We start from the raw sequence: 13,471 nt of genomic DNA, 5'->3' as shown, positions 1-13,471 counted from the left end.
CGTCGTAATCGTTCTCAGAACGGAAATCTCTTGATCAAAGCGAATTTGGAGCAAGTACCTGTCCTTTCAGAGGAATAAGCATTCGTGGCTTCCTAGTGCAAGTTTTCTGCTCCCATATCGGCTGACGAGTGCCGCAATCGTTTCACTGTTCGTTTATTAACTACTGCTCATGTTGCTGGAAATTTGGGCCATTGTTGTACCACTTTTGGATTTAAGCTTCCAATCTGCAGATTCGACCGCCACCTGTCCCTGTTTCTCTGTACCCCTCACCAACTTTCGCCAGGTTGAGTGATGACCAGCACAATTATAAGCGAAAGCTACCTTAAGTATGTCGCTTTTGCGACTCCAATGTAGGAATATTTCGGAGTCAATTGGTGAAAATAGACAAAAAGGAGGCTCACTTACTTGCTGCTCCATTCCTTCACTTTTCAACTTGAAACCGTAAACTGCTTCTTTGCGCTTTGAACCCAATGTCTTCCCAGTTCTCCAGTCCATTGGCCCCTGCCATAATTGGGAACTGGGGCAAGAAGAGCTGAAGTAGAGACGAGTGTGTTTGTATTCAAAGTTTTGTTAATTGCTGCACACTCCTATTTCCGACAACATATTCGAAGCCCGCTGCTCCTGAAAAGATAGGCGGTTGATCATGCTACCCTGACCACATGCTACGTCGTCCTTTTACTGTACAACATGCGACGCGGGATCTTTCTATATGTGAAACTACTGTTGCGGTTCTCAGAAGCAATAAAACACGACAATATGACATACCTGCTGACCCACCGGATCGGGTTCTTACTAGGAATGCTTTTTGCCACTCATCTTGGACAAGATCTTTTAGAGAGCCTCTCGTCCTAAATGTGACCGGCTAAAGCTGATCCGGAGCCTTTTCTGCGGGTTCACTGTATAACTAATCCCAATGGGGTCGGGGTCTTGGATCTTTGCGGTTCCCTTTGGTTCGGATTGGCCCGGCCCGCCAGCCCGTCCAATCAAAAATAATGTCTTGTTCCTCTTGTGTGATTTGCCAAATACCTACTAGCCTCGCGGCCATCTGCATTCGCCAGAAATTTGGCGCCAATTATCTCGGCAAAAGGACACGGAACGGCTGATGGACTCTAAAGAGGCTCGTACGTTTAGCCCTCACGACAATGCCTTGGGCGCAACAAGCAATGAAACGCCTGCTTCCAGTGTTCAATCATGGTTTGACAGGCACCCGAACACCCTCGAGTCAAATGTGTCAAGCGCGTTGTCCTCGAACCCAAGCCAGCCGCTCACGGAAAGCCTCGCTTCGCAGCCCCCGATTGAGAAAATTGCCATCCCACGAGGACCAGACCGCCGAATTTGGAAGTCAAATAGGAGAGTAAGTCGAGCATGCGACATTTGCCGCGAGCAAAAGGTCAAATGTAGCGGCGATCGGCCCGCGTGTCGACGATGCCACGAAGGCGACATCACTTGCATCTACACAGACGGAAAGCGAGAGGAAGAAGCAAGGTTCAGTAGCCGAGTCTCACAGATCTAATTGACGTATGATCGGCTGACAACATATTCAGACAATCCGCGCAACTTATGTCTCAGGTTCGGGTGTATGAAGACCTCTTACGTAGTCTGCATCCTCTTCTCGACCGTCAATTGGCAATTCAAATTGAGAAGGTCGTTAGTGAAGTAAGAAAACGCGGGCCAGATGAAATTTTCGGACAAGAATCTGATGATAAATAGTTTCCAGGCACACCTTCGACAACCCCGAAAACGACCCCCGATACCCAGCAAGTACAGAGAAACCCTATACAGCCGACCGATCACACCATTGAGGACTTCAATCGTTCCGAAAATACTCAGGCGGCAGGGCTCTTGGGTAGACCATCAGAGGTAGCGTGGCTCTCTAGACTCCACTGTGAAATGGACCAGCACATGAAACCAGAGTATCCGTTGGGAAGGTCAGAACAGACGCCACTCTTGTCTACCAACTACTTCCTCGACGACTTGCAGAATCCTATGGCCTATCCGAATGAGTTTCTGGAGTGGCCCTCGGAAGAAGCTGCTAGCCAATTAGTGGATAGTTACTTCCACATTGTCCACGCGTCGTTCCCCTTCGTTGGGAAGTTGTACTTTCTGAAGCAATTTCGCATTTTTTATGCCAATCCGCGTAAGCAACCAGGCTGGGCGTGGATGGCAGTTTTCAATCTAGTGTTGGCTATCGCTACACGTCATAGCTCTTTGATGAGAAAGGAACCTGAAGCTGGCACTGGCACACATATGTCATACTTCACAAGAGCTTGGCAGCTCTGCATGAGGAATTACGCTATGTTCGACCACCCAAATTTACAACAGGTACAGGTTGAATCCCTTATGTCACTATACATGCTTTCGATAGGCCATGTTAATAGGTATGTCTATTCAGCTACCGCGCTTTAAAAATTGGGGACTGATGATGATCAGGGCGTGGCGGATGTGCGGCGTCGCAATGAGATCAGCAGTGGCCATGGGAATCCACCTTCGTAGTGAGAGTGAAAGCATTTCTTACATATCCAAGGAGACAAGATATCGCCTTTGGTGGGCACTGTACTCGCTTGACATTCAACTTTGCTCGATGACTGGACGCCCACCCAACATGAGCCTTGAATACTGTACTGCGTTTCTCCCAGCACCCCATCGGGAGGAGGACTTTCATGAAGACCACGTTTCCCGGTTCATTGCGGACGACCATACTCGGAGGGCCCTATTTTCATCTTTCATCTCACGAGCGTTCAAACTGGACGGGCAAGGGAATAACCTACATGCAGAACCTCTACATCACTCCGCTATAAGCGAAGAAGACGATGTTCCACGCATAGCCTCTGTGGCAAGCACCGCTAAGCCTAACGCGTCGGTATACTTCCTGTATCGTTTGAGCTTGACTTGCATTGGAAGAGCTGCCTTGGACGAAATCCACTCGCCTAGCACGGCGTCTCTTTCATGGGATGAGTTAGAGAGTACAATCGCGAAAAACAACGCATCTGCTGATGATTGGTTGGCTGAACTACCACACATCTACCATTTCGAAAAGCCATCGCCGAATTGCCCATTTGTTCGTCAACGCACTAGCTTGGCGTTTCAATTTTACTCGATCAAGCTCATCATCCTGGAGCCGTGTTTGAGACGTGCGATCAGGGTATCGTTCGATGGCCCATGCAGTAAACACTGTCAGTCTATGGCCACTCTGTGTATGCAGGTAGCAGGAAGTGTCATCAACCTTCTTTGCGATAAAGTAGATGTTCGCTGGCTATATGGGTATTGCCCATGGTGGTCCATAGTCCACTACATTATGCAATGTTCCACCATCCTCCTGGTTGGCCTTGTGGGTCAAATCGACCTTGGGGAAATCCAGAACGCAGCAACAGTGCGCAACGTCAAAAAGGCTTGCGGGTGGTTATTTGAAATGTCTAAAACAGATGATTATTCCAAACGCGCCTGGGGTATTTATAGTAGATTGGCTGCCCACCACAATCCAGATTTGGTGCTTCCATCGACTTCAACCAGTTGACTCTATCGTCGATATGACCAAATGATAACCTATTAATATCTAGCCTTTCTATTGTAGAGCTGCGGCTACATATTACGACGGTAGTACAGTACTTTTGAAATACTGCCAAGCAATTATACGCAAGTCATACGGTATCTTGACGATGGCTGATTGATTGTACCTGGATGGTGGCACGAAATAGGAAAAACGATGATCGCACGAGACTGCAGAACCATGGAAAATACCAGCTCAGGTTGCCCGACTTTACCAGAAAACAATATGGCGAGGCAGGTGCTAATGACCGGAAACTTATTGCAGTTTGAGCGGTCAGCGGACCTTCGTTAAGTGGGCAAATTGCCCACGACAAGTGGTCATCATGTCGAGATTTTGCGTGAGGAAGCATCAACACCTTGTTCGGAATTTACCTCACGGTATGTCCGATTGCGTTTATTGAAAGATTTAAGCTCAACAAAAGGCTCCTCAATAGGGTTGAAGTCCGGCGACTAGGGCGGAGAGAAACCAATTTCACCTCCGCGCCCGCAAACATCTGCGTAATCTGCTCTGGGTCATAAAATGACGCATTATCGATGACCGCAGTTGATTTAGGCCCGCCGTTCACACCAGTGCTGAAGAAGCTAGATTATAAAATCCGCTAACACAGTGGGGGTCCGTCGAACCGTGGAAGACACTCGACAGAATGATTCCACGCTAAGCATATGTAGTCATGATAGAACTGTGCTACTTGCATTGGATCCACGCCAAGTGGGACCAGCCTGTTCGCCTAAGCCCAACCGATTATCGCATCCTGATTTATTAATATAAACTGGGTGATAAGTTCGAGATCAGGTAGATTGTGCAAATACCATTCTCGCAGATGATGAGATTCTCCCTTTGTCACGTGACGTCTTCCCATGTATGTAGTCAGATCTACTTCCTTTCCATCTGTATCATTACATATAGCTCTGATAGCTCTACACAATCCATATTGTGCAGCCTTCCATGATCTCTGCCATCCAGTAGATCTTATCAGCAGATCCGCATTCCGCTCCATAGCTGTTGTTGAGTAGTCCTTTAGACAGCGTTTGGCAACCAGGCCTCTCCGAATGCAACAGCTTGTATCCAAGGTCTAGGATGGTGACAAACCGCCATCTCGTTGAGGTATAAGCCGGGGTTTTCGGATGGTAGTGGCAGAGTGCTCGTATAATTAGTGGTGTCACAGTCCATTTCCGTCCTATTCGCGTTGGGGGTCCGTGGGCACTTCTAAATTGGAGCACAAGCTTCTGCTAATATCTACATCGCAGCCTGGCTGTATTCAGCTTCTCCGGCATTCTGAGAGACTGGCTCTCTATCATATCCAGGACGAGACTCAATTTTAACGGGGGAAGCCTAGGAGCCATTCCACAAGGACGAAACGTAACTCCCAAGAGGGAAGAGGCCTTTTTCTCAGGTACACAGGATAGAAGGAGGGGTACAGGAATTTGATGAAGGCATTTGGGCACATGATACAGTGACCTGGGTCTAGGAGTACAACACTTTTGATCATGAAAGAATCAACTCCCTACTCCTCGGTATCTGAGCCAAAGAAATACTCCACGAGCTGCATGTTTATAATGTCGGGTACGTTTGTCCTCTGGCCGCATCCGGTGTATTGGGCATATCATTAACTTCCATAGCTTCCTAAACCTCACCCCCCGTGCGTCCAGTCCCAGACTCTTTACACAAACGCACTGTTGCAGAGGTTTTAGGAAGTTTATCGGCCTCCCTCGAAACACTTGACCTCGCAGCCTGGGTCCAGAAGTCATAGATATCACGCATGGGCACGAGAAAAGAACTACTATGTCTTTCAAAAGACGAGACCCTAATCGCACGGATGATATCCTTGATTTACGAGGCTCTGCCCGAACCAGACCTGTATATTTGTCCTGGCGTAATCGAACCACGCTGCAAGGGCTCCTTCGATCAAACAAAATCCACAGGATATCCGAAGATGCACTGGCGCTCGAAATATGCAACGGCATTTTGCATGTATAAATATTATACGACCCTAATATATCATTTTCCAAGCGGTGGGATATAGGTCTAGTATCCGAGTTGTTAAGAGCTCACCAGCACGATCCAATGTGCAACTGGTTGACCATCGCATGAGATCACCTACTTCTGACCGTCGCTGCATCGAGAGACGTACGTCAGGAGTTTGTTTCTGTAATGAAGAGGGTTATAGCGAGCCTCTGTTGGCTAGTTGTGCTGCGCCTAAAGCCTTGAATATTCTTGAAAGGAACGTTTCCAAGGCGCCTTACGGCCGAACTGGTAGTACGGCAGCTCCACGGTACATTCGTCGTCCGCAAAGGCACGGATGGCTAATGAACGCAAACACAAGCAGGGACTGGCAGCATATCGTCGCGATCAAGATAAAACAGACTGACATGTAATTGTACTGTTAGAATATCATTTGTATACAAGAAATACAACAAACCTTCCTATTTCGCTTCCTTCAGAACTTTGGAAATAAATTGATGAACTGGCCTAACCTTAGTCCAGTCACATCATTGAGTGTACACCCAAGGGCTTGCGCCGAGCAAATGTCTGACTTTCCCGGGGCTGTGGTCTTCAACGAGTACTACTCCTACTTCACCGTCTGCCGTACAATGATAGATCTCGAGAAATTGATGCTTTCTCCATCCCATTACTTCGTATGCCGTCATTGCCAAAGATCGACGGCCTGATAAAAGTACAATTGCAAGCCAAAAAGATCTATCTAGCAGCATTTCGTAGAGTTTACATCCCCGGTATCCTTTTGGTCTGACTGGAGCGGAACGCCTTTACTGAAGCAAATCCAAGCTTAACAGCCAGATGGTTCAAATCTGATCCACGCCGTTTGAAGAAACTGGTCGAAATACATCTTTTCCGAACGGGAATGAGGCTATTATCTGTGCAGACTGCGGCCCAGATTTTGCGTCGTTAGGGCAGCTAATTCGTGCCATCCGACGAGTTTCCGGGAATTGTGCTTGCAAGCACTTGACGTAATGTATGGCGAGAAATCGCAGACAGCATGTACTGCCGGTTTGACTGGTAAACTGGAAAAAGGGAACTCGCAGGTTTTCCGGTTGGTATATTTGAATGGTAAGATATATATTGGGTGCCCTGGTCGGGTATTGACTTCGATGGAAATAATATGTGACACCCAATTGTTGTAGAGCACTTGGCAGAAACCAACCCGTCCCGTAGATACCACTCCAGTACTGATGAGTACGTCGCAACCTTCTTGGTCCATTACATCTCAATTTGTGAGCCATCGTCTCCGTGTTATCGTCCGAAATGCCCAAAGGTCCACGACGATACCGCTATCTGATAAGGTCGCCGCAATAAAAAGACCGTTGCTATATTCCACTGACCATTGGCTGGCTGGCTGTTATGTGAAGCAAGCGACTCTAAGTAAGTAGCGTATAGTCGGACCTACAATTTGGATAGCACTTGGATTCTGCGACATATACAGAACCCAGCGCCATTAAGTGGTATGGCTGAATAGCTGACATTATCACATGGCGTGTCTGGAAATCCTCACCGGCAAATCGTCCATTCTGCCCATACCTAGCAGTGTTTATAGTCCTCCCCCATAATGAAAGCATTTACTTTCTCCACGACCCCCAATTTGGCGCAACGATCAAACTTGGCGTTGCCGGGCCGAACCCGTCGTGTATCTCAACACGATCTCCAGTCGTACTAGGAACTGAACAAGGCTTGTCCCTCCTGCCACCAAGCCTTCCATGCGAAAAAAAAGATGGATTGTCCGAAGATGCGTACCTCACTCGCCTCAGAATTGACGGCATAACCCATTGCCGACCTGTCGTGCTGAAAAGCCGAAATGGGCGAACGCAATGCACGCACCGCCACTCGACTGAGAGACAGATAAAATGGCATAGTTTTTTGTGTTCAGCTGAAAAGACCTTACACGACGCTGTGCTTCCGCTGCGACCATGCGTAGCGATTGAAAATACGGGAGTCATCAGATAATAGAAACAATCCCAGACACCGTGAATTTCTGAGTGTTTATGTCTTATACTCTATTTTTTAAGCAGCGGAACAACACATGCTCAAACAATGTGAAGCGTTCAGGTCATCGTGGCGTCTACCATGGGATCTACAGGTCAACGTCAAGTTGGACAATGAAAAGTTGAATTTGATTCTTTGTCAACAAAATTGGCTCGGATCCAATGCGGGCACCATTACTATTAAGTTTAAGTAATATTACATTTCATTCAAGTCATTTACTCTTGCTTAGCCCGCCTGGTACAGCCCAAGAGCGACGATGTGTGGGTTGACCATGGTAGTGTTGAACGGGGTCACGAACAGGTCGAGGTCGGTCAGCATGACTGCCATTGTACCGTTGATAATCCCATCGTCCGCAAATACAAAGCCCTCTGGTTGATCGGTGTAGCCCTGGTTCTGCCCGGTGATCGTCAGCGGCGAGTAGGTGAAGTTCAATTGGCTGCTCCAGCCAACAAACGTGGGCTGGCCCGCAGTTGTTGCAGTGATGTATGAGTTGTTGGGTCCGACTGCCTGACCCGGAGCATCCCACTCAAAGTAAACTCGTTTGCCTGGATAGGACAGCGGCTCCGTCCGGTTTGTAGCGATGGCTGCACTACAGCTCTTTCCAATGCCTTCCGCGTTGACACAAGACTCTGACTGCGTGATATTCGAGATTGAAGGGTCCGCGATGCGATGGCCAACGGCCTCACTTCCGTCCTGCTTAGTCTCGATAGGAGCGAGGCGATTGATGTTTGGGTTGTTGAGAATGTGCAGCGTCGGGAAGTTCTGCCAGGCAAGACGCGTGGTGTTCTCAGGGCAGTAACTGATGTACGGCGCCAGCATCGTCCACGCCCACGACTGTGGCCAACCGTTCTCAAACCAGACGGGCATCGGTGCAAGACCCGACATCTGGCGGAAGGCCATCTGCTGGCGCGCCTCGATGGCAATCGACTGCGACAACATTTGCGAGACCTCTCGGGAATCTAGATGAGACAGGAATCCCCAGACACCGGATTCTCCCCATCGGGTGACTCTTTGGTTAAAGTCCAGCCATTCGCGCACGGTGGTGTAGGGGTAGTTGTAGACACATTGTTTGGGAGCAGCTTCACCCAGCATGTTGGTAAGCAGAGTCGCATGTCCGACCTCTTGATTCGCCATGAACTCAATCAGCGACCGCGTTTCTGGGCCTAGACCAGCAGCCTCAAGCTCCTCGTCGGTGAAGCGCGCAAGACCGTCATGAAATAGATCCAGTTCGATCCATTCCTGGTACAAAGCAAGCGCAATCGACTCAAAGTCCCAGTCGCTGTTGACCATGTACCGGGGCTCGGTTCCGTTGGTGCCTAGCCCTCCTGCTGGGACGTACGGGGCCGGCATGGGTTCTTTTGGCGTTCCATCGGCGTTATAGTATGTCGCTGTGGGGTTGGGAGGCAGCGGTGCAATGGAAGCAGCGAGGGTAGCTGGAGCAGTGGCCGCGCCGGTGGTGGTGGGTGTGCTAGTGTAGGGGCCGTGGTAGGGAGCGCTGTTGTAGCCATTCTGTTCCACCACCTCGGTTGGAGCTGGAAGGCATCCACCAGCCTTGACAAGGCCGAGTGCGAGAAGTAGGGCTCTGTTCATGACGGACAGGCTACTGGAGGTGACTCTTCTCCAATGGCGTGATGGTTTGAACAGGTGGTGAAGGTATCATTATTTATGTACATATATCCCGGACTACCGAGGAGAAAGCAGCATTACAAAAGCAGTGATGTCGTTATGAGCAGAGCGCCTGAAGTGGAGTCTGCAACCGCCGATCTGGGAATAAAATCAGGGCTCGACTTCCGCAAACAGGATGACACTCTCCCCTCCCCAACATCACCCCGGATAACATCCGATTGGACCGTTCCTATGATGTTTTGCTGACTAACCGTGCATAAATCCCGTCCCGCCTTTCTTGTCTGTTCTTGTTTTTCTTACTTATCACGTAGGTACACGTTTGCAGTCGAGATGGCGGTCGCAGCAGTAAAACCGGCTATGCGGTCTCCATCTCGGCATCGACTTTCCTGTTTCCAACGCGTTCTTGGTGGAGCTGGAGCTCGCGATCTGCGTTCTTATTTCGTCCTTGGTGGCGTGCGCAACCTTACGGACTGTGTACCATGGTTGTCCAAACAGCTTATCCAACGCTTCCAATGATCGTCTCGTAGTACCTGACCACATTGTTGCACTGCTGCGTGGCATCAACAGTACAATTTTCTCCACTGCATGGGGAAAGAACATAAACCAAGCCCAGCGCACAGAAAACAGCAACGCACCCCATCTGTTCGTCGCTGCAAACAGACTCAGCATCTTGGAGCAGCCAAAGTGAAACGCCCAGTGCAACAACAAGGAGATTGACATGTTCAGGGGCCGGATGCAAGTGGGAGAAGTCTCAGGTCTGATCAGGTACGGAATACTGAACCAGCCAAAGCTCCAAGTGACGGTGTACAGGTAGATAGCCACAATGGCCGCTGTAGAGGTTTGCTCCGCGTTAGGTGACACCTTCATTTCGTCGGTGGTCATGTCCTTGGCCGCTTCTGCGCACGTACCGACAAAGGCGAACTCAGGATCTGCAGGTCAAAAGCAACCGTTGCCGGCAGACCAAATCTACAATAACCACGGCAAATAACATGGTGCGAACGGACTTAACGACCCATAGATGACCGTCGCCGGAAAGGTTGCACTGTCGCCAACAGTGCCCAGATAACCAAACATGACTAGGAATACTGCGTGATCACGTTCGCTCTAGGCCACTGAGAGAACAGCGTCGCCGTGAAGAGGAGAAAGAAACGTCGCCGACTCGCAACAGGGACTAAACGTCTCTTTGGGAAGCCGTTATACAGAGGCTGAACCCCCGAGCTCATGCTCATGAGCAGCTGCGACTCCAAACCGTCGAGTTCATCTGCCACGACAGGGTCCTCGACAGGGAGATGGCGCAGTTTCGAAAGAGCAGTACCCGCTTCCTCTCGACCATTTACCGGCGGCAGCGGGGCGATTTGGGGCAAAAGAACGCGCCAATAGCCCAGGGTGCAGCGGGCAGAGGCTATAGGAGGGTGGGCAACATCCACTACGTCTTGGCTGGCGCTGTAGTGATGAAGAAGCCGAGTACGACTCCTAATTGCTGACAAGCGGCATACTGCAGGGTCAACAGTCCGCGGATGGCTTTGGGGGATATTTCTAAGATGTAAATTGGAGGAACAATGGGTCGTCGCAATTCCCATGCCAATGATGTCCCTTGAAGCGTAAAGTCCTCCTAGGCTGCCATCACAAAGCCCTTTCTATTGTGCTGTGATGAATAGCCGCTTTCTGTTCACGGTTATACGGGTATCTATATAGGTCATTTATGGGGGACTAGATTGGTCCAGGTCCACCAAGACCATAGATTTTTTGATTACTTAAGTGGGACTGTCAACGCCGTGAGGCTTGACTAAATTCCCGACCAGCCCGCTGATCACTATCACCGTTACCAAATGGGTGGCCAGCTGCCCGCTGAAAAGCAGACAAACCTTATTCAAAACCTGACCGGATTGGTTGACTTTAGTGGTGACCGTAACTTAGCACATAGTCACCTGCATCGGCGTAGTCTAACAAGACACCATTTACTTATAAGCTGGCTTATGCCACTGTCCATAGATTGATCGATTCTGATATGTGACTAGCACACTGGTGTCGTTATGTATTATCTCAAGGAAAAGAAAGGTAGCATTTGGCCTTAGGGGGCGCTACAACATTGTTTAGCCAGTTTTATAATGAATCGCTATCTAGGGACGTGGTCCGCTTTTAATAACGCTGTGCTGCAAGCCTACATGTGGTCGGTGCGTACACCAACACCGCCGGTGGCTACGTCATATGGCTGTTGTTATGAGGTTATCAAAGAAGGATGATGAAACAAGATCGGCCCATATCTAGAAATCCTAGAAACTGATAACATATATTAGAAAGCCTAAGAACCATCGCTTTACCTTGTCGATAACTATTATGGAAGTCATTCGTGGAGCTATAAATGACCTAAGGAACCATAACGATTCAGAACGATACCGTGACCATACATCACACCACCTAAACAAACCGGATAAGAAAGACAATTACATTAATGACCCTCAAGGTAAGTGGCAGCTCAATAGATACAAATCTACGATACTTCAAAAGCTAATGTATTTGGAAAGCCAACCGAAAACACGGGAATGCTATAGGGTTAACTGCTAGTCTGTTCGTCGCTGCTACGAATAAGATTAAGCCTAAACTTGACAGAGAAAACAGTCAGTGGATATCCGAATGCCGCCTCGATCCGGGTTACCGAGAACTGACTTATCCAAGCGAAAAAAGCGCCATATAGTCACCATCTTGGCTCCGTTAAGCACTACGGCGGTGGCAGAAATGCTGGCCCACATAATTCCAACATCCTCAATAAGCTCGATCCTCGTGTTGACTCCAGCAGAGATGATCAAGCTCGCAGTGGAGCCTTTGCGCGTAATACATACTATTATCCAAGGGACGGGTCTACAGCCACTGGCTCTCACGACACCCCAGCAAACAAGTTTGGCCCACTTTGAACCGCGACTAGAATTCAAGCGCTGTACCCCCCTTCCTAGGGGAGTTTATGCCTAAATGCCTTATTTTAGAATGGCAGAAAAATCACAATATCTGAATTTCTATGACACTTCCCTTAGTAATCAGGGTGTCCTGCCCAGGTGCCTAAATTTCGCTAGCGTTGTACCTCTCCACGTATGGAAATGAAGCTTTTTCCCTCCATATAAATGCATGCATCTCCAATTTTTGAGAGGAGAAGCTTTATTTTCATACATAGGGGCGTCGGAAAGATAGATTCTAATCTGAGTGGATGGAATTATCAGAGCTAGTTGAATGTCGGCCTGAATTCAATTGTATCCCTGAAGTAGCCCGAGTCCACCTCTCTATGCCGGCCGCAGAAGCGGTTGTAGAGAGATCATCCAACTGCGGGCATTTCAAGACTATTTCATGTGTACATATGCCCTCCTGGATATGACCAGCCTGAGTCATAATTCGGTACTTTTCGCGTCGGCGGACGGAGCGAACCCCTCCCCCCCCCCAAACCCAACTCATGCAAAGCTATCATCACAAGATTGGGGCTGACCATCGTCATCTAACCGCTGGCTCTGCTCGTCCATTCCTGACCACTTGGTAATTCCATCGTGGATGTCCCTCAAACGGTTTTCATAAAAGATGTGACACCTAGCGGTTACGGTTAGTTACTGTCAATATTCGCTCATGTCAAGGTACGTAACCTACGTTGGCAAGAACGTTTGCACTCGTTGCCGCTGCTCGTCCGGCGAGTCGGATAAGTCAATCAACTGCGGAAACAGCAGACACACATTGCGTCCTTCGTCCATGATCGGGGTACGACAAAATGAGCATGAGACCTTTGTAGGTGTTTGGTACTTGTTGTTTTTCTCCCCAGCCGCATAGAACGACAGACCCTCAGCCCCCTTCTCGAACCGGATGTCTTCTTTGGGATATATAGCTGCCCACTGGAAGGGCGCGCCGTGCAAAACCTGGCACTGGCGACAGTGACAGAACTTGGCGTTCAATGGCCTTTCGCGTCTCAGTGCATATTTAACTTGGCCACACTGGCATTGAGCATGCCACTTGACTTCGCCAAACTCCTGCAAGGGCTGCAGCAAATATGGCGGTCTCCTTGTGTAATCTTCGACCTCGGAATTGTGCCCAAGAGAGTCATTGGTGTTAGCGTGGCCCATCTTCGGGGTGTTGCGGGTGGTGATCAGGGTAACGACGATGTTATGATATTTCTTGCTAAGCGACGAAGATTGTTTCACTTGGGATTTTATGCGTGCAGCGTACAACGATGACATAAGTTGAGAGTCGTTACGTGCCCTTGCGTCGCGGTTCGCCCCCCAAGCGGTCAATGAACAGTATCCATCCGATCAAGCACAATGTCCCTGGCAC

General features: G+C 49.1%; 5 protein-coding genes across 5 annotated transcripts; 1 reads left to right on the top strand and 4 right to left on the bottom strand.

The window, feature by feature from the left end:
- Positions 1-1,102: 1,102 nt before the first annotated feature.
- N7525_011337 (uncharacterized protein) lies at positions 1,103-3,514 on the top strand (the record flags this gene model as incomplete). The annotated part of the gene is made up of 4 exons (XM_061215450.1): positions 1,103-1,485; positions 1,545-1,656; positions 1,711-2,378; positions 2,431-3,514. 4 exons carry the CDS (start codon positions 1,103-1,105, stop codon positions 3,512-3,514), a joined length of 2,247 nt encoding a protein of 748 aa, XP_061067962.1.
- Positions 3,515-7,768: 4,254 nt separating this feature from the next.
- N7525_011336 (ferritin-like domain-containing protein) lies at positions 7,769-9,133 on the bottom strand (the record flags this gene model as incomplete). Its single annotated transcript, XM_002560968.1, has 1 exon — positions 7,769-9,133. One exon carries the CDS (start codon positions 9,131-9,133, stop codon positions 7,769-7,771), a length of 1,365 nt encoding a protein of 454 aa, XP_002561014.1.
- A 339-nt stretch (positions 9,134-9,472) lies between these two features.
- N7525_011335 (uncharacterized protein) lies at positions 9,473-10,243 on the bottom strand (the record flags this gene model as incomplete). The annotated part of the gene is made up of 2 exons (XM_061215449.1): positions 9,473-10,098; positions 10,174-10,243. 2 exons carry the CDS (start codon positions 10,241-10,243, stop codon positions 9,473-9,475), a joined length of 696 nt encoding a protein of 231 aa, XP_061067961.1.
- A 2-nt stretch (positions 10,244-10,245) lies between these two features.
- On the bottom strand, positions 10,246-10,749 carry N7525_011334 (uncharacterized protein; the record flags this gene model as incomplete). Its single annotated transcript, XM_061215448.1, has 1 exon — positions 10,246-10,749. The coding sequence occupies one exon, from the start codon at positions 10,747-10,749 to the stop codon at positions 10,246-10,248; it is 504 nt and encodes a 167-aa protein (XP_061067960.1).
- Positions 10,750-12,606: 1,857 nt separating this feature from the next.
- N7525_011333 (GFA family protein) lies at positions 12,607-13,377 on the bottom strand (the record flags this gene model as incomplete). Its single annotated transcript, XM_002560965.2, has 2 exons — positions 12,607-12,739; positions 12,797-13,377. 2 exons carry the CDS (start codon positions 13,375-13,377, stop codon positions 12,607-12,609), a joined length of 714 nt encoding a protein of 237 aa, XP_002561011.2.
- Between the last annotated feature and the right edge of the window lie 94 nt (positions 13,378-13,471).

This window comes from Penicillium rubens, assembly GCF_028828025.1.
Source record: "Penicillium rubens strain IBT 27055 chromosome Unknown utg000004l_segment0_segment0, whole genome shotgun sequence".
Classification (NCBI taxonomy): Eukaryota; Fungi; Ascomycota; class Eurotiomycetes; order Eurotiales; family Aspergillaceae; genus Penicillium; species Penicillium rubens.
The sequence above is the reverse complement of the archived record's forward strand: the minus strand, read 5'-3'. Positions and strand labels throughout refer to the sequence as shown.